Below are 18,593 nucleotides of genomic sequence, written 5' to 3'. Positions count from 1 at the left end.
CCAGTCGCCCTGAGATTTGGCCCAACTCATCAGTGGATCAGGGCCACCTTTGGGACACCTCAGAACCCTCAGCCAGCCTTGTTAGGAATCAGCCCCACCCATCAGCAGGATAACAGTAAATCTGGAAACCTTGGCCCTCCAACCACCCAGCCCAGAACCTGGTTCTGTTCACCAGTAGGCTAGAAGTAGCCCTGGAACCCACTGGGGCTCTTAAGCCAGCAGCCTCATGACCTGATCCCACCCACTAGTAGCCTGCAGCCTCTGCACAAGGCAGAGCCTGGCAACCAATCGGACTGGGTGACAGCCATGCCTACCACACCACCCACAGTAGTCAGCCCACCACAACAGAAGGACCCATGCAGCCCACATAGGGGGCACCCCTACAGCACACAGCTCTGGTGACCAGAGTTGGGTGTGCTACTGGGACGCATAGGATATCTTCTACAAATGGCCACTTATGCAGGCTCAGAAAATATAATCAACTGTTGGGGTCCTCTAATGGACCGGAACCTGGTGGTCTGGAGTAGACAATAAGAAAGTGAAAGAGAGAGCCGGAGGGAGGGAGAGAGAGAGAGAGAAAGAAAGATATGGGGACCCAAGCTCTGATGGAGCAAAGGATTAGGAGCAAACACTCAAACATTTTTTCCTAAGTGAAATTACTGAAAAGCTGATGCAGAATAACTTGACAAATGAAACGCTGTTCACATCCAAATACCTGACCTTGTCCCAGAAAAGAAACGCAGCCTGGCAGCTGTTGAATCTCTCTGTTCAGTGTGTCAAGGAAGATGATTATACTGTCAAGACCTACCTGAAAAGAAGGTGAATATTTTTCACTTTTGATATTCTTAGGAACAAATAACTTATTTGGCAAATGGTGTCTTTTTTATGTTTTTTTGGTTTTGTATTGTGAAATAGGCACTGAAGCTGATGTTATTTGGTTTTAAGAATCTTACAGACTGGAAACAGAAATAAAGCTATATTAACAATAGTTATAGGCTTAAAGAATATATTGCGTTGGAATCTAGTAAAGTCTGTTCTGGATAAGGAAGATAAAAGTGTTCTTGTATATTCCCCCTTATTTAATTTTTATTTGTAGTTTCAGTGTGTAATGTGTTTGTTTAATTATGTCTTGTGTTTGTGGATTATAAGGAATGTATGTAATCTGTTTAATAGAGAATGAATGTAAAAACTGTTTGAATTGTTTAGAAATATAGGCAGGGCCATTGTCTGTTTTTATAGAATTAGGTGTTCTCATTATTGCAAAGTAAGCTAACAGGTGGGTTATGACATGTCATGTAGTTTCACCTCGGAGAGGTGTGGCCCATATAAAAGAAGAATTTGTATCGATCGAGACATGTAAGAAGGAAGAGCAAGAAAGTTCAGGACAATGAGTTACATCCACTTGCCATAAAATTCTCTTTCATTTGTCATAAACCTTTTTTATATTTTTGTATTTATCATTTTATTTGTCATTTCTTATATCTTTTTATGAAAAGCATATATCTTACTTTTCTTTAGCAACTATGAAGTGTCTTGTATATTAGCATTTTATAGATTGAATATATTTATTATATTATATATTATAATATATATTTATTTTTATATAAATATTTATATTTATTAATAGTTTAAAATCTCTTTAGTTTTTCTGTAAGAAAAACTTTTTGTAAGAGGAAGTTAGTGTTCAGTAATTAATGTTTTAAAATCTTACTTAATTTGGAAATGACCTAGCTATTTAATAAACTTTTATCATTTAGTTTAGTTGAATTCTAGGAATTTAAGTTACCCCAATCCTAAGAGATTATTTTAGATAGACATTTTTAAAACATAATTATTTTTAATACAGTTTATTTAAAATTTTTCACCTTATTTATATATTTATATATATATAAAGAGTTAGTTTTTTGTTGACAAATTTAGTTTTACCTTAAATCTAGGCATAATAAAAGTATCATACAATGTTGATGATTTAAGACATGTCTTAATTAGATTAGCAAATAATTATATTTAAATTATATATATATTTAAATAAACATTATATTTAATATTGAATATTTTTCAGTTCATGTGAACTTGAATTTAAATAGAGCTCATTAACTTCATATTATCCAAAAACAAAGACATACATTGAGATATAGATAATTTTAGATAGACAGACATAGTTTTCTGTTTAAATTTAAATATCTTTTTGATATATATATATATATACATATATATATAGATAGATATAGATTTTAAGTTTATATATATAATTTAAATATCTTTTTGATATATATATATATATATATATATATATAGATAGATATAGATTTTAAGTTTCACCAATTTGCTTATAGCTGGAGTCTCAGATAGAGTGGGCTGTGTATCCCAAGGACACGATAAGAGTTAACTTTAGTTTTTTTTCGTAGGCTTGTTTTTGTTTCCCAGGTAGAATTGGAGCTCCAAAACAGTATTTTAACAAGTTAACCTTTTCCTAACTGCACGTGTAAGAAGAACCGGTTTTGCAATTTCAAAAAAGATTTTATTTTAATCAGTTTTCTCTGGAGTCTAAAGAATATCATGGCCAGTCAGTGTCAAAAATATCATTTCTCCTTTTTGTAGTTATAGTATATTATTAATGATATATGCATGAGGGAATTGCTGTCACACTGGATATAAAGTCTTGGCTATAAAATTTTGACAAATAGTGGGACTGTTAAGCGTACCTTGAGGTAATATAGTCCATGAAATCTTTTATGAGGCCCGATATGATTAGGATAATGGAGAGAGAAAGTGAATCTCTCCTGGTCTAAAGGGTGTAAAGGTATATTAAAAAATCAGTCTTGTAAATCAGTAATAATAATGTGTCAATTTTGAGGAATAGTAGTAGGTGATGGGATCCCTGGTTATAATGTACCCATAGGTTTCATAGAAGCATTAGCTTTTCTAAGGCTTGTTAAGAGATACCATTTGTTAGATTTCTTTTTTATAACAAAAATAGGAGAGTTCCAAGGAGAGCAAGATTCCTCAATATGTTTTAATTCTAATTGTGTGTCTGTAAGTTCTTTAATAGTCTGTAATTTTTCTTTCGTAAGGGCCCATTGTTCTGTCCAAATAGGCTCGGCATTCTTCCAAGTTATTTTAATAATTGCTTTGTTTGTTAAATGAGCAGTGGCCCTTAGCAAAAATATGGAATGTATATCTGAGTTTGTCATTGCATAAGTAAGTCCCTTCCTATTAGATTAAGGGGTGCATCTATCACACAATATCTTAATGTTGCAGGCTGGCCTTTTGGTCCTTCATATGGGTAGATTTGAACATTTTGATAAATTTTTTGTACTTTGGTTTGACAAATTCCTGCAATTTGGCAAGAGATTTTTTGTATAGGCCAGGATTTGGGCCATAAATGTTTGGAAATAATAGTAATATTAATATTAGATCCAGTGTCGAGGAGACCAGAAAATCTTTTACCATTAATTTTGATATTTATATTTGGCTGGGCATATTCAGATACCAATGATGTCCATAAGGATTGTTTTTGATCTGTACTGCTGAATCTGCTTGTCTGTACATTATTAGAGGAGTTAATAGAAATGTAAGGTAAAAGCTGGGCTGGAAGAAGCACAAGCTGGAATCAAGATAGCTGGGAGAAATATCGATAACCTCAGATATGCAGATGACACCACCCTTATGGCAGAAAGTGAAGAGGAACTAAAAAGCCTCTTGATGAAAGTCAAAGAGGAGAGTGAAAACGTTGGCTTAAAGCTCAACATTCAGAAAACGAAAATCACGGCATCTGGTTCCATCACTTCATGGGAAATAGATGGGGAAACAATGGAAACAGTGTCAGACTTTGTTTTTTGGGGCTCCAAAATCACTGCAGATGGTGACTGCAGCCATGAAATTAAAAGATGCTTACTCCTTAGAAGGAAAGTTATGACCAACCTAGATAGCATATTCAAAAGCAGAGACATTACTTTGCCAACAAAGGTCCGTCTAGTCAAGGCTATGGTTTTTCCAGTGGTCATGTATGGATGTGAGAGTTGGACTGTGAAGAAAGCTGAGCGCTGAAGAATTGATGCTTTTGAACTGTGGTGTTGGAGAAGACTCTTGAGAGTCCCTTGGACGGCAAGGAGATCCAACCAGTCCATTCTGAAGCAGATCAGCCCTGGGATTACTTTGGAGGGAATGATGCTGAAGCTGAAACTCCAGTACTTTGGCCACCTCATGCGAAGAGTTGACTCATTGGAAAAGAGGAGGCCTGGAATGCTGCGATTCATGGGGTCGCAAAGAGTCGGACACGACTGAGCGACTGAACTGAGCTGAACTCCATCACGTCCATCGAGTTGGTGATGCCGTCCAACCACCTCATCCTCTGTCATCCCCTTTTCCTCCTGCCCCCAATCCCTCCCAGCATCAGAGTCTTTTCCAATGAGTCAACACTTCGCATGAGGTGGCCAAAGTACTGGAGTTTCAGCTTTAGCATCAGTCCTTCCAAAGAACACCCAGGGCTGATCTCCTTTAGAATAGACTGGTTGGATCTCCTTGCAGTCCAAGGGACTCTCAAGAGTCTTCTCCAACACCACAGTTCAAAAGCATCAATTCTTCAGTGCTCAGCCTTCTTCACAGTCCAACTCTCACATCCATACATGACCACTGGAAAAACCATAGCCTTGACTAGATGGACCTTTATTGGCAAAGTAATGTCTCTGCTTTTGAATATGCTATCTAGGTTGGTCATAACTTTCCTTCCAAGGAGTAAGTGTCTTTTAATTCCATGGCTGCAGTCACCATCTGCAGTGATTTTGGAGGCCCAAAAAATAAAGTCTGCCACTGTTTCCACTGTTTCCCCATCTATTTCCCATGAAGTGATGGGACCAGATACCATGATCTTCGTTTCCTGAATGTTGAGCTTTAAGCCAATTTTTTCACTCTTCTCTTTCACTTTCATCAAGAGGCTTTTTTAGTTCCTCTTCACTTTCTGCCATAAGGGTGGTGTCATCTGCATATCTGAGGTTATTGATATTTCTCCCAGCTATCTTGATTCCAGCTTGTGCTTCTTCCAGCCCAGCATTTCTCATGATGTGCTCTGCATAAAAGTTAAATAAGCAGGGTGACAATATACAGCCTTGACGTACTCCTTTTCCTTTTGGAACCAGTCTGTTGTTCCATGTCCAGTTCTAACTGTTGCTTCCTGACTCGCATATAGGTTTCTCAAGAGGCAGGTCAGGTGGTCTGGTATTCCCATCTCTTTCAGAATTTTCCACAGTTTATTGTGATCCACACAGTCAAAGGCTTTGGCATAGTCAATAAAGCAGAAGTAGATGTTTTTCTGGAACTCTCTTGCTTTTTCAATGATCCAGCAGATGTTGGCAATTTGATCTGGTTCCTCTGCCTTTTCTACAACCAGCTTGAACATCTGGAAGTTCACGGTTCATGTATTGCTGAAGCCTGGCTAGGAGAATTTTGAGCATTACTTTACTAGCATGTGAGATGAGTGCAATTGTGCGGTAGTTTGAGCATTCTTTGGCATTGCCTTTCTTTGGGATTGGAATGAAAACTGACCTTTTCCAGTCCTGTGGCCACTGCTGAGTTTTCCACATTTGCTGGCATATTGAGTGCAGCACTTTCACAGTGTCATCTTTCAAGATTTGAAACAGCTCAACTGGAATTCCATCACCTCCACTAGCTTTGTTCATAGTGATGCTTTCTAAGGCCCACTTGACTTCACATTCCAGGATGTCTGGCTATAGCAAATTAGGTAAAACGAGGTGACACAGAAACATGTTCCAAACAAGGGAAAAGATAAAACCCTAGAATGACTAAGTGAAGTGGAGATAGGCAATCTATCAGTAAAGAGTTCAAAGTAATGATTGTAAAGCCATTCAAAGAATTTGGGGGATGATTGGATGAACAGAGTGAGAAGTTGGAAGTTTTTTTAAACAGAGTTAGAAAACATAAAGAACTAAACAGAGATGAAGAATACAATAATTAAAATGAAAAATCACTAGAAGGAATCAACAGTACTGAACAGATCAAGGAGCTGGAATACAGAGTAGTGGAAGTCACTGAAGCTCAGCATAAAAATAAAAATGAATAAAAAGCAATGAGGACAGCTTAAGAGACTGCTGGAACAATATCAGACATACTAACATTCACATTAAAAGGGTCCCAGAAGGAGAAGAGAGAGATAAAGGGACTGAGAACATATTTGAAGATATATTAGCTAAAACTTCCCTGATCTGGAAGACAGGTAAACAGACATCAAGGTCCAGAAAGCACAGAGAATCCCAAACAGGAACCCAAATAGGACCACACCAAGATATGCTGTAATAAAAATGGCAGAAATTATAGATAAAGAGAGACTATTAGCGGCAACAAGGGAAAAGCAACAAGTTATGTAAAAAGGAACTTCTGTAAAGTTATCATATCCCTTTTCAGCAGAAACTCTACAGGCTAGATATATTTAAATTAATGAAAGGGAAAAACCTACAACCAAGAATACTCTACCCAGTAAGGTCTTAAGTCAGGTTTGATAGAAAGATCAAAGTTTTACACACAAACAAAAGCTAAAAGAGTTCAGCACCACTAAACAAGCTGTACAATAAATGCTAAAGGAACTTGTCAAGATGGAAAAGAAAAGGCCACAATTAGAAACATGAAAATTACAAAAGGAAAAATCTCATTGGTAAAGGCAAAAATACAGTAAAAGTAGTCAATCAACTATTTGTAATATTAATAGGAAGGTTGAAAGATAAAAGTAATAAAATCATCTGTATTTGCAATAATTAGTTAAGGGTACACAAAACAAAAAGATGTAAAATATGATATCAAAACAGTAAATGTGGAAGGAGGGGGGCAAAAATGCAGGGTTATTAAAATAGCTATATGAAATGACATGTTTACTAAACTTGTGGTAATCATTTCTAGGGAAGGTGGGTTTTTGAACTAAGTAGGAAAGGACAAAGTGTGCTAGGTAGGGGAGAATATGCATGGGAAATGGATACATGGACATGGTGCATGAAATTACTTCTCCAGCTGGATGGCTGTTAATCAACTTGAAAACAATTCTGGGATTGCAGTGCTTTTTCTATTCAACCAGATCTCCTGGGGAAACAGTGATGAGCCTTCATAAACATCTCTATCTCCATAGGAAATGCTTTAGAGATGGCTATCCCCACCTTTAATAACATCCTCATCACTTATCCACTATGCATATGAACAACGGCTATTTCTTTGGGAAAACTAAACACACTTCTTGCATCACCCAGGAATTTAAATGCTCTTTCTCATGACGTTTGACTCTTGTTCTAAGAGCTCGTGAAAACACTGCTGCCATTAGCTGTACCTTGCACCTCTGGGAATAGCTCTAATGTACAGAACACTGTATGAGTGGACCCAAGGTATTTAGTAACTGTAACTTAGTAAAGTCTTTAATAACTGTGACTATGAATATCTTGGCTTCCTTTCAGATTGGAATCTAAAGATAAGACAATTAAAGACAATTAAAATCCTACCCCATGAATATGCTGCTGCTGCTGCTAAGTCGCTTCAGTCATGTCCGACTGTGCAACCTCATAGACGGCAGCCCACCAGGCTCCCCCGTCCCTGGGATTTCTCCAGGCAAGAACACTGGAGTGGGTTGCCATTTCCTTCTCCAATGCATTAAAGTGAAAAGTGAAAGTGAAGTCGCTCAGTCCTGTCCAACTCTTAGTGACCCCATGGACTGCAACCTAACAGGCTCCTCTGTCCATGGGAGTTTCCAGGCAAGAGTACTGGAGTGGGTTGCCATTTCCTTCTTCATCCTGATTGTGAGGTTTATACATAGTTAGAACTGGACATGGAACAACAGACTGGTTCCGAATTGGGAAAGGAGTATGTCAAGGCTGTATATTGTCACCCTGCTTATTTAACTTATATACAGAGTACATCATGCAAAACGCCAGGCTGGATGAAACACAAGCTGGAATCAAGATTGCCAGGAGGAAATATCAATAACCTCAGACACGCAGATGACACGACCCTTATGACAGAAAGCAAAGAAGAACTAAAGAGCCTCTTGATGAAAGTGAAAGAGGAGAGTGAAAAAGTTGGCTTAAAACTCAACAGACTGAAAACGAAGATCATGGATATGGTCCCATCACTTCATGGCAAATAGATGGGGGAACAATGGGAAATAGTGACAGACTTCATTTTGGGGGGCTCCCAAATCACTGCAGATGGTGATTGCAGCCCATTAAATTAAAAGATGCTTGCTCCTTGGAAGAAAAGCTATGACCAATCTAGACAGCATATTAAAAAGCAGAGACATTACTTTACCAACAAAGGTCCATCTAGTCAAAGCTACGGTTTTTCCAGTAGTCATGTATGGATTGTGAGAGGTTGGACTATAAAGAAAGCTGAGTGCCAAAGAATTGATGCTTTTAAGCTGTGGTGTTGGAGAAGACTCTTGAGAGTCCCTTGGACTGAAAGGAGATCAAACCAGTCCATGCTAAAGGAAATTAGTCCTGAATATTCATTGAAAGGACTGATGCTGAAGCTGAAACTCCAATACTTTGGCTAACTGATGCGAAGAACTGACTCATTGGGAAAAGACCCTGATGCTGGGAAAGATTGAGGGCAGGAGGAGAAGGGGATGACAGAGGAGGAGATGGTTGGATGGCATCACCAACGCGAATGGACATGAGTTTGAGTAGACTCCTGGAGTTGGTGATGGACAGGGAGGCCTGGTGTGCTGCAATCCATGGGGTCACAAAGAGTTGGACATGACTGAGCAACTGAACTGAACATTTGTAAGAAATATAATATACCATACTTGACATTGATCAAGTACTCTGTCAACTCTTGGCTTAGAGGTGAATAAACTGGTGAGGGCCAGAGAAAAATAATGACTATAATTAAATGTTTGGAAAATGGGATCCAGGACAAAAGCTATATAGGTAAATTTGAGGAAATCTGATGATTCCTGGATGCCTTCCTTTCTTTCTTTTTTTTTTTTTTAGCTTTGAGGAAACTCAAATATATCAGAAAATGCTTATCATCAAAACGTTATCAAAATGTAAGTGTGTGTACAAGTCCAGAGGGATTTTTGAACACAATTCAAAATAACAGAAGGATGCTCTATAGAGATCCTTTCTAAGGAGGATACACCCCCTCTACTTTCCCACAATTCATTCATTGTTTCAGTAAACACTGAATGCCTACCATGTGACAGGCAATGTTCTAGGTATAGATACAAATCTCTGCCCTCTTGGAACTTACATTTCTGGGCAAAGAGAGATAGTAAACAAAAGAAACATAATCAATAGGTAAATTGTAGTGTATCTTAGAAAGTGACATGAAAATAGAGCAGTCGAGGGGCCTCAGGAATGGGAAGAATGCAAATTTAAAAGCATAGCCAGGATAGGCCTCTAATAGCAAGTGAGGTGAATAAATTGAGTAGCTAACATGTAGAATTCTGACGTTAAAGGGAAAGCATGGTGATCATCATACTTTGCATTTACCCTGTGATATGCAGTTTACAACATTGCGCCAGCCAGTCAGGTGGCAGGGAGGAGTTGATGGGAGTTTGGGAAAAGGAATGAATTCTATTTTGGCCATATTAAGTTTTAAGTGCCGTGTGATAGAAATAAATGATCAGCAAGGAGTTGGAAATGCAAGTCTGGAGCTTAGGAGAGACATTTGAGATACAGCTGTTGATTTGGAATCACTAATATTGACAATGGCTGAAAGCAGTGGGGAGGAATAGGTGACCTGGCCAAAGGAGAGTAGAACGTAAAGAGGTCAATGTGAAATGTCTACATTTTAGGGGATGAAGACAAAGATAAAAATCGAGAGTATATTTTATTCTGATCAGAGAGACAGAGAGAAGATGAGCCAGTATTGTTATCATCCTTTTATTCTTCCCTTTTTATTTCAACCTAATGTGAAATGTGGGCTTCCCTGGTGGCTCAGATGGTAGAGAGTCCGCCGGCAATGCGGGAGACTTGGGGTTCGGTCCCTGGGTTGGTAAGATCCCCTGGAGGAGGGCATGGCAACCCACTCTAGTATCCTTGCCTGGAGAATCCCCATGGACAGAGGACTGAGCTTTCTTGGTGGCTCAGACCGTAAAGAATCTGCCTGCAATGGGGGGAGACCAGGGTTCAATCCCTGGGTCGGAAGATACCCCGGAAGAGGGCATGGCAACCCACTCCAGTATTCTTACCTGGAGAATCCCCATGGACAGAGGAGCCTGGCGGGCTACAGTCCATGGGATCGCAAAGAGTCGGACACGACTGAGCGACTAGGCACACACAATGTGAAATAGGTCCCCTTAGTGACAAACACTCCTCTGGCGCTACACCCCTTTGGGTGCGAATCTTTCACATAGACCACTTACAAGTAAAGAGAAGAGGACTAACTTTTACTGAGCGTACCCCGCTTGCAACGTGTTCGGGGCCTCCAAATCCCGGGTGGTTTCCTCTACACCCCCACTAGCTCCCTCGCTTTCACACTAGTGCCTCCTTCCGTAGTGCCAGTTTCCAGTACGCTGAAGTACAAGAAAGGTCGACAGAAAACAAAGAGCACAACTTGAAGAAAAAGCAAAACAAACAAAAATCCCCGGCCAAGACATAGGGATCTGGTACTGACAGCCTCTAACTACCTCCTGCTGCGTCCACTGTCCCTCTGCCCTACCCGGAACTCTCCATAGGCCCCGCCCCCGGCTCTCCGCAGGCCACGCCCCCCTGCCCCGCGGCCCGCGCTCATTTGCTGGCACCTTCGTCTCCACTTCCCCATTGATCCGCCTGCGCTTCTTCTTCTACGCTCTCCACGCAGCCCCGCCTCTCCGAGAGCGGCAGCGCGGCGCAGGCCCGGCTCTTCAGCATTCCTGGACCTTTTTCCTTGTCTTTTACCCCTTCTTCCCAGCATTCCCGTTTCCGCTTTCTCACGGCTATTCTGTTTTTCCACCTCTGAGACGCTTCGCGCCCAGGGGTTCAGTGACGTCATCTTTCTGCGCTGCGCGGACAACCGCCGGTGGAGGAAGGAACGGTTCTGCCGCCCTTCGCTTCTTTTGTTGGGCTGCTCTTTCGGAGTCATGGCGCCGTCGCTATGGAAGGGGCTGGTGGGCATCGGCCTCTTTGCCTTAGCCCACGCGGCCTTTTCCGCTGCGCAGCGTAAGTGCCTGGGGGACAGGGACAGCTCCCATGCGGGACTCTGCGGGCGGCGTGTGGGCGCACCCAAGAAGGAGTGTCGGACCGAGTGGCCCAGAAATGGTCATTTGAGACCTTAGAGTTTGGGGTGACTGTGAGAAGCGGTGCGGGGCTCCCCGGTGGAAAGCTTGGAGTCTGAGGAGAGTGGGGCAACTGGGATTACAGCAGGGTTGGAAGGGGATGTTGGGGAGAGGGGATCGGGTGGGCTGCAGGGTGGGCAGAAAGGGAGCCTTTCCGGGAATCTGGGACAAGTGTTGTCAGATCCATCGCGGGGTTGGTAAAGTGTCAGATCGAGGACTTCGGATGCTCATGGTTCCATGACAACTAGGTGGACAGCGTCTTGGGCACTCCTGGGTTTTCCAGGAGGACTGAGAAGTTAGGTGACCACTTGCCTCTGGGAGGCACTGTGATATGGGGCAAAGAGCACCGGGCTGGGAGACTGGAGGGCTGGTTTCTTAAAAACTTGCTTTACCGCTAAATCTGTGACCTTGGGCATATCATATCCCTTCTCTGATGCTTCATTGAGGTGGATTTTAATTCTTGCCCTTTCTATGTCAAAGAGTGATTGGGAAGTTTAAGAAAAAGGCAAAGTAAAAGTACTTTATCGTACATATACAATTGTATTGTCAAGAAGAAACTTAGACTCCAGCAGAGGATGCAGTGCAGTGAGACGGTTGATCTGTTTGGAGGTCTTCCTTCTCTCCTAGACCGAGGGTTAGCAAACTCTAGCATGTGGGTCAAATGCAGCCTCCCTCTTGTTTTTGCAGTGAGCTAAGAATGTTTTTTAGAGTTTTAATTTGTTGGGGGTGGGGGGAGCAAAAGAATATCATTTTATGATCCATGACAGTTATATAAAATCCACGTTTCAGTGTCTATCGGTGGTTTTATTGGCACACAGTCATGCCCGTTTAGGTATTTTCTGGCTGCTTTCTAAGGGCAAAGTTGAATAGTTGCAACGGAGATAGTAAAGCCTGCAAAGGCTAAAATATTTATTATCTGGCCCTTTACAGGAAAAGTTTGCCGATCTCTTTTGTAACCTATAGAGCCCACGAGGGCAGGGATGATGTATATTTTGTTCATTGCTGTAATCTCAGTGCCCAGCATAATGTTCCCTACAGTAGTTACTCAATAAATTTGTTGAATGAAGGGAGGAAATTCAGAGTTGAACTTTTTTCCTTTATTTGCTAGATTACTTTCCATCTTCAGGAATAAAGTGGAAAAGGAAATGCGAATTCCTTCAAAGCTCCAGTTTTCAAGATAAAATCTTTCGTTCTATGTATTATGTATACGGTAATTAAAATGATCCAATTATTAAAATTACATTTTTAGATACATGTATTATGACAACATTTGTCTTGACAAAAATTCAGCTTTAATTTTTTTAAAAATTTATTTTGAAATTTTAGATTTACAGAAAGGTTACAAAGATAGTGCAAATAGTTACTGTATTCTCTTCACCCAGTTTCTCTCCTTGGTAACATCTTCCATTACTATGGTATGATATCACAACTAGGAAACTGACATTGGTATATTACTATTAAGTACAGTCTAGCTTTTATTTGGATTTCACCAGTTTTCCCATTAATGTCTTCTTTCTATTCCAAGAATCAATCCAGGATATCACATTACATTTAGTCCTCATGTTTTCCCTGCCTCCTTTCTCTCTGACAGTTTCTGCAAAACTCCTGTCTTTAATGATGACAATAATAATAGCTTACCATGTGCCAGGCACTGAACTAAGCACTTTATGTGTATTGTGTAATTCAATCCTTCCAAAATCCCTGTGAAGTGAAGTGAAGTGAAGTCGCTCAGTCGTGTCCGACTCTTTGCGGCCCCGTGGACTGTAGCCTACCAGGCTTCTCCGTCCATGGGATTTTCCAGGCAAGAATAGATATTATTGTTATTATCACCTTTGAAAGATGAAGAAATTGAGCCACGCTGCTAGGAAACTTGCACAAAATTACAAAGATGATAAATGGGGAGGCTGGGCTTCAAATACAAACAGTTTGATTCTAGAGCCTATGTGCTACATTGCTTGGTAAAATTCAGTCTTGAGTAATTGGTTGAAATTGCGATGTGCTTAGGTGCTAGAAGGTGCAGTGATGTCCTGAGGGAGTTCAGAGTCAAATGGAGAAACAAGTGATTCAAGCAGCAGTCACCATAAAGTGATATAGATGCTAAAAGTAAAGATACATGGAGATGGGAGCAGTTGTTTTTTGGAGGTGGGGGAAGGGGTTAAGAGGCACCTAGAGCCTTGCTGATCAAGTGTGGTCAATCATCTGGGACCTTGTCAGAAATGCAGAAACTCAGACCCCACCTCAGATATGTGGAATCCGAATCTACATTTTAATAAGATCCCCAGGTGATTGTATGCACATTCATTTGAGAAATGCTGCCCTAGAGGAGATTAGGATACAGTGGTACTGTGTCATTTTCTACTATAGACTTCAGCTGTAAAATATTACAGTCCTAGAGCAAGGAGACAGGTGACAGAAGTCCAACCCTTTCGTTTTACAGATGAGGGAATATCCTACTAAGGTAGGGTTAGAGTCAGATTAGGCTTCAAGCAAAGAAAGGTAGCTGGGAATTGGACAGTAGGAAGTTAGCCAAAACCTACTTTGGCATTGGTTTAATTTTTCTTTTACACCTGTCCTGTGATGAAACTTGTGAGATAAAACCAGAAATGTCTCTAAACACATTCTCTTTTAAGAATCAGTGAGTGCATGCTTACTCACAATTTGAGTTTTTAAGCATGTTATATTAAGTAGAGGGCTTCCTTGGTGGCTCAGTTGGTAAAGAATCCACCTGCAGTGCGGGAGACCTGGCTTCGATCCCTGGGTTGGGAAGGTCCCCTGGAGGAGGGCATGGCAATCCACTCCAGTATTCTTGCCTGGAGAATCCCTAAGGACAGAGGAGCCTGGCGGGCAGTAGTCCATGGGGTCACAAAGAGTCTAAGACAACTGAGCAACTAAGCACAACACATATTAAATTAAGTAGAGACTGCTAGGTTCCTCTAGAATTAGGATTTTGTGTTTTTTATGTGAGATGAGAATGCCTTGTGGCATTTATCACTGCAGTAGGACCTCTTTACAATGCTCATGTTGGAAACAGACCATTATTACCATTGAGGCTAATTGTATCTTGTCAGATTGTGGCAGCAAGTAGCACCCTATGGTGCTGTGGCATGCTCATCTTTCCTGTGATGAACTTTATTTTGGCAGAGCGCCTATCCTGTATCTCCTTTGATTCTTATATTATTCCCATTTACTGATGCAGAAATCTAGGCAGTGAAAGGATACTATATTCTCAAGGCACATTCACCCTCTCCCTCCTACATTTTAACACTCTGAGATTGAGACACATGTTACAGTCCACCAGAGTGTCTTTCACATTGAATGAGATTATGATAAACTGAAGAGCTGGTGTTATGATCCAGGCTTCTCAACTTCCAAACCTTGATCCTTTTCCTTCATACCCTGCTGCCTCCTGAGGCTAAGGCAGTAGCAGAATTAAATCATAGAAGCAGAAATTGATGTACAGGAATTACTCCTATTCCAACGCTGCCCCAGGATATTCTCTTGAGAAAAACATTTCCATAGCAATATTACTTTGTCCATATTATGTAATGGTAGTGCTATTTTAGAGTTGAGATTTTTCTGTAGACTTAATTTTTAAATAATTGTGATTTCTTTGATCAGTTAGTGAAAGAATTTAAGAGAATTCTAGTTTTCCTGTAATAATGAAAGAAAAGTTGTTTTAGGTATTTCTTCCTTAGTTTGCTCACTTTTCACTCTTCTGTTTTATAGATGAGAAAGCAGGTCATGATGGGAATAAAATAGTTCAGGATCAGACTGACTGCCTTAGAAGATAGAGGTTTTTGAGGAATCCAGGATTAGCATTGTTTGTTTTAGCATATGTCAGTTGTTTCTTTGGTATATTGATTTGCTTGCATTTTAAGAAAAATGGGCTACAGTTTCCTTAATGGTGTGCTTCTGGTTTATAGATCGTTCTTATATGCGATTAACAGAAAAGGAAGATGAATCCCTGCCAATAGATGTAAGTTGGTCATTTATATTCCATTGAAATATATATAACCAAATCACTTTGTTGTATACCTGAAACTAACACAACATTGTAAATCAGCTATACTTCAATAAAAATATATATTTATATACAGTTTAAAAATTAGCCACATAGCTTAAAATGTATTTAAAATTTTTTTTTATTTTTTATTCTCTTAATTTTCCAGACATGAAATAACATCTGTTATATACTTTTTGTCACTGATTATAAAGCCCAAAGATGTAGAAACAAAATATTTCTGTTTGGTTTCTAGAACTTAGTTTGTTTATTTTTTGGCTGTGCCACGCAGCCTATGGGATCTTAGTTTCCCAACCATGGATGAAACCAGGCCCCTGGAATGGAATTGTGGAGTGCTAAACACTGGACCATGGGGGAAGTCCCTAGAACTCAGTTTAAATAGTCTTTCTAGAAGTTGCTCTGTCCATAGTCTAAGATGAACTTAACAAGTTGATTATTTGACTTTATCTTTTTTGGCTGCACCTTGAGCCATGCAGAATCTTAGTTCCCTGACCAGGGATTGAACCTGTGTCCTCTGCAGTGGAAGCATGGAGTCTTAAGCACTGGACCGCCAGGGAAGTCCCCCACTTTTTAAAAATCTTATGTTTTTTTAGAAAAGTTTCTTTTATACATAAAGTTTAAAAACAAGTAAACCTAACAAAACATTGTTTAGGGGCATACACAGAGGTGATAAAGATTAAAAAATAGGAAGTGCTTTTTTAAAGTTGCAATAATATGTGAACTTCACTCACAGTTTTTTATCTTTCCTGGATTTTTTTTTTTTTTGGCTGTGCTTTGTGGCTTGAGAGGATCTAGTTCCCTGACCAGGGATCAAATCCATGCCTTCTGCAGTGGAAGTGCAAAGTCCTAACCACTGTACTGCCAGGGAATCCTTCCCCCAACTTTTTTATCTTTCTTGGATTTTTAATGTACAAAAGTAGTAAGTTCTTTGTAGAATCAAACAGTGTCAAAAGTAAAATTGACTCCATATATTAAAAAAACACTGACCCCATGCTCACAATTCTCCTTCTGTTCCCAACAGTTTGGAGCGTATCAGTAGTTTAGTTTTCTTCTGTGCATAAGCAACATTATCTTTGTTTGTGTGTATATAGTTTTATGTAACCAAAACACACAGGATTTTTATTGATTTATCTTGACATATTTTCACGACAGCTCAGAGTTACCACATCCTTGTTAATGATGTCTGTGATTGCATTGTATGAAATAGGTCTTGGTACACTGATGATGGGGATGTAAACCAGCATAACATATGACATTAGATTTTGATTTAGAAAATTAAAGTAATAGCTTGTGGCTAATTTTGACTTTAATTGTCTGTAAATCAAGATATGGTAAATGTGACTATTAACTCACTCTTCTGTTACCTTTGTTTTTGTGGTAGATGCATACACACACACACACACATGCACTTGTGTATATGCCACTCATTTCTATCTGTTTCAAATAAACTTTCTTCTGTTTACAAATGGGAAAATTTGAAAAATACAGATAATTACAATCAGGAAAATTAAATATGCCTGTAATCCCATGTTGGTTAATATCAAAACACTGCAAATTTTTGTTTACATGCTTGCACAACCTCTTTGGAAAGCCAGTTTGGTTTACCTAATAAAGTTGAATTTGTGTATACTCTCACGCCAGTGATTGCATTCCCTTGTGTTAGGAGACATACACAAAGGTATCCATCCTGACTTTGTAAAAGTTACAGACAGGAACTAGCCCACATAGCTATCAACAGTGCATGGATAAATTGTGGGAATTTCATGTAATGAAATACAGTGAAATGAATGGACTATAATAACTATATACCACAATAGGGAGGAATCTCACCAAAAGAAAAAAAAGCTCAAATGGGAAAAAGTAAGCATGTATGTTTTAGACGTACACATAGAGCTGGTAAAATAAATAAAAGCAAGGAACTGATTAATACACAATTGGGGCCAATGGTTAACTGGCAGGGAGGGTGAGGGATATAATTGGAGAGGGATACCTGGGCCTTGAAAGGGACTGGTAATATTCTCTTTTTTAAGCTGGGTAGTGAGTGAGGGCGGAGAAGGCAATGGCAACCCACTCCAGTACTCTTGTCTCGAAAATCCCTTGGACGGAGGAACCTGGTATGCTGCAGTCCATGGGGTCGCGAAGAGTTGGACACGACTGAGCGACTTCACTTTCACTTTCACTTTCATGCACTGGAGAAGGAAATGGCAACCCACTCCAGTGTTCTTGCCTGGAGAATCCCAGGGACGGGGGAGCCTGGTGGGCTTGCTGTCTATGGGGTCGCACAGAGTCGGACACGACTGAAGTGACGCAGCAGCAGCAGCAGCAGCAGTGGGTAAGGGGTGTTTTTTTTTAATACTCTGTGTTATTTAACACTAATACATTAAAACATTTATAGTTGCTCATTAGAAGTTAGTCATAGTTGATAACTGAAGTTCTGAATGGCTCAGTACCTGTTTTGCCTATTTGAGCAAAACCCAGACGTGTTATTGCAGCTGATCCACAGAACTTATAGAAGATACTATTGTGTTTGAGTCCAAATCATTTAAAGTGAGAATTGGACTGCTTGATAGCATCTGGGAGAAATACCTGATAGAGGCTAGAAACGGAGAGAAAATTGTAAATTTTCATAATATTTGTTTGTTGTTGAAGTAATCTTAATCTTTATACTCACAGATAGTTCTTCAGACACTTCTGGCCTTTGCAGTTACCTGTTATGGTATAGTTTCAATTGCAGGGGAGTTTAAAAGACATGGATGCCACTTCAGAACTAAAAAATAAGTAAGTCTTTTCCTTTTCATAGACATTTAATTCATGGGGGTTTTGCTCATTTACATAGTTTAATATTATGTTTTTCTGGTACGTAAAAGTTGGTTTTGTTTTTACATTTTGATCATGCAGTTTGTATGAGTAATGAGGTAAAAAAATTGAGTCAGTGTTTGATTTGACAGGAAAAATGGAAGTTGAATGACAGACTGTTGACATTAGAATAAGATGTTATATTATGGTTGCTTAAAATTACTTGTTTGTTGGTTGGATAGATGGATGAAAATAGATATATAAGGAAGATATTCCCTCAGGCATGTTTTCCTTCTTTCCTTCCCTTCTTCCCTCTCCTCTACCCCCTCCTCCACCCCTCACCACTTTGCTTCCCTGTCTCCTTTCTCTTTTCCTTCCCTTGCCCTCCCTCCCTCCCTTTTCCGCTTTTTTATCCTCTTGTCCCAGCTTAGTCGTTGGAAGATTAAGGGTTTTCTGTTTCCTCTATCCTTTGAACCTAGTCTGTGACATAAACTCTGCTCTCAGGCCCTTTTATGTCCTCAGACTAAA

The 18,593-nt window shown here is 39.8% G+C and overlaps 1 protein-coding gene across 1 annotated transcript in view; it reads left to right on the top strand.

Moving 5' to 3' along the window:
• The window catches only part of LOC112445176 (uncharacterized), a 29,446-nt gene extending 11,399 nt beyond the window's left edge, over window positions 1-18,047 (top strand). The window contains exons 2-5 of the mRNA XM_024988770.2: window positions 10,670-11,132; window positions 12,357-12,458; window positions 15,172-15,224; window positions 17,943-18,047. Of these exons, the coding sequence (XP_024844538.2) occupies window positions 10,670-11,132; window positions 12,357-12,458; window positions 15,172-15,224; window positions 17,943-18,047 (723 nt within the window). The remainder of the gene's footprint in view (window positions 1-10,669; window positions 11,133-12,356; window positions 12,459-15,171; window positions 15,225-17,942) is intronic.
• Window positions 18,048-18,593: the final 546 nt, after the last annotated feature.

Source organism: Bos taurus, chromosome X (genome assembly GCF_002263795.3).
Source record: "Bos taurus isolate L1 Dominette 01449 registration number 42190680 breed Hereford chromosome X, ARS-UCD2.0, whole genome shotgun sequence".
In the NCBI taxonomy this organism is placed as follows: domain Eukaryota; kingdom Metazoa; phylum Chordata; class Mammalia; order Artiodactyla; family Bovidae; genus Bos; species Bos taurus.
Note: the sequence above shows the minus strand (reverse complement) of the source record. Positions and strands in the feature narration are given on the sequence as shown.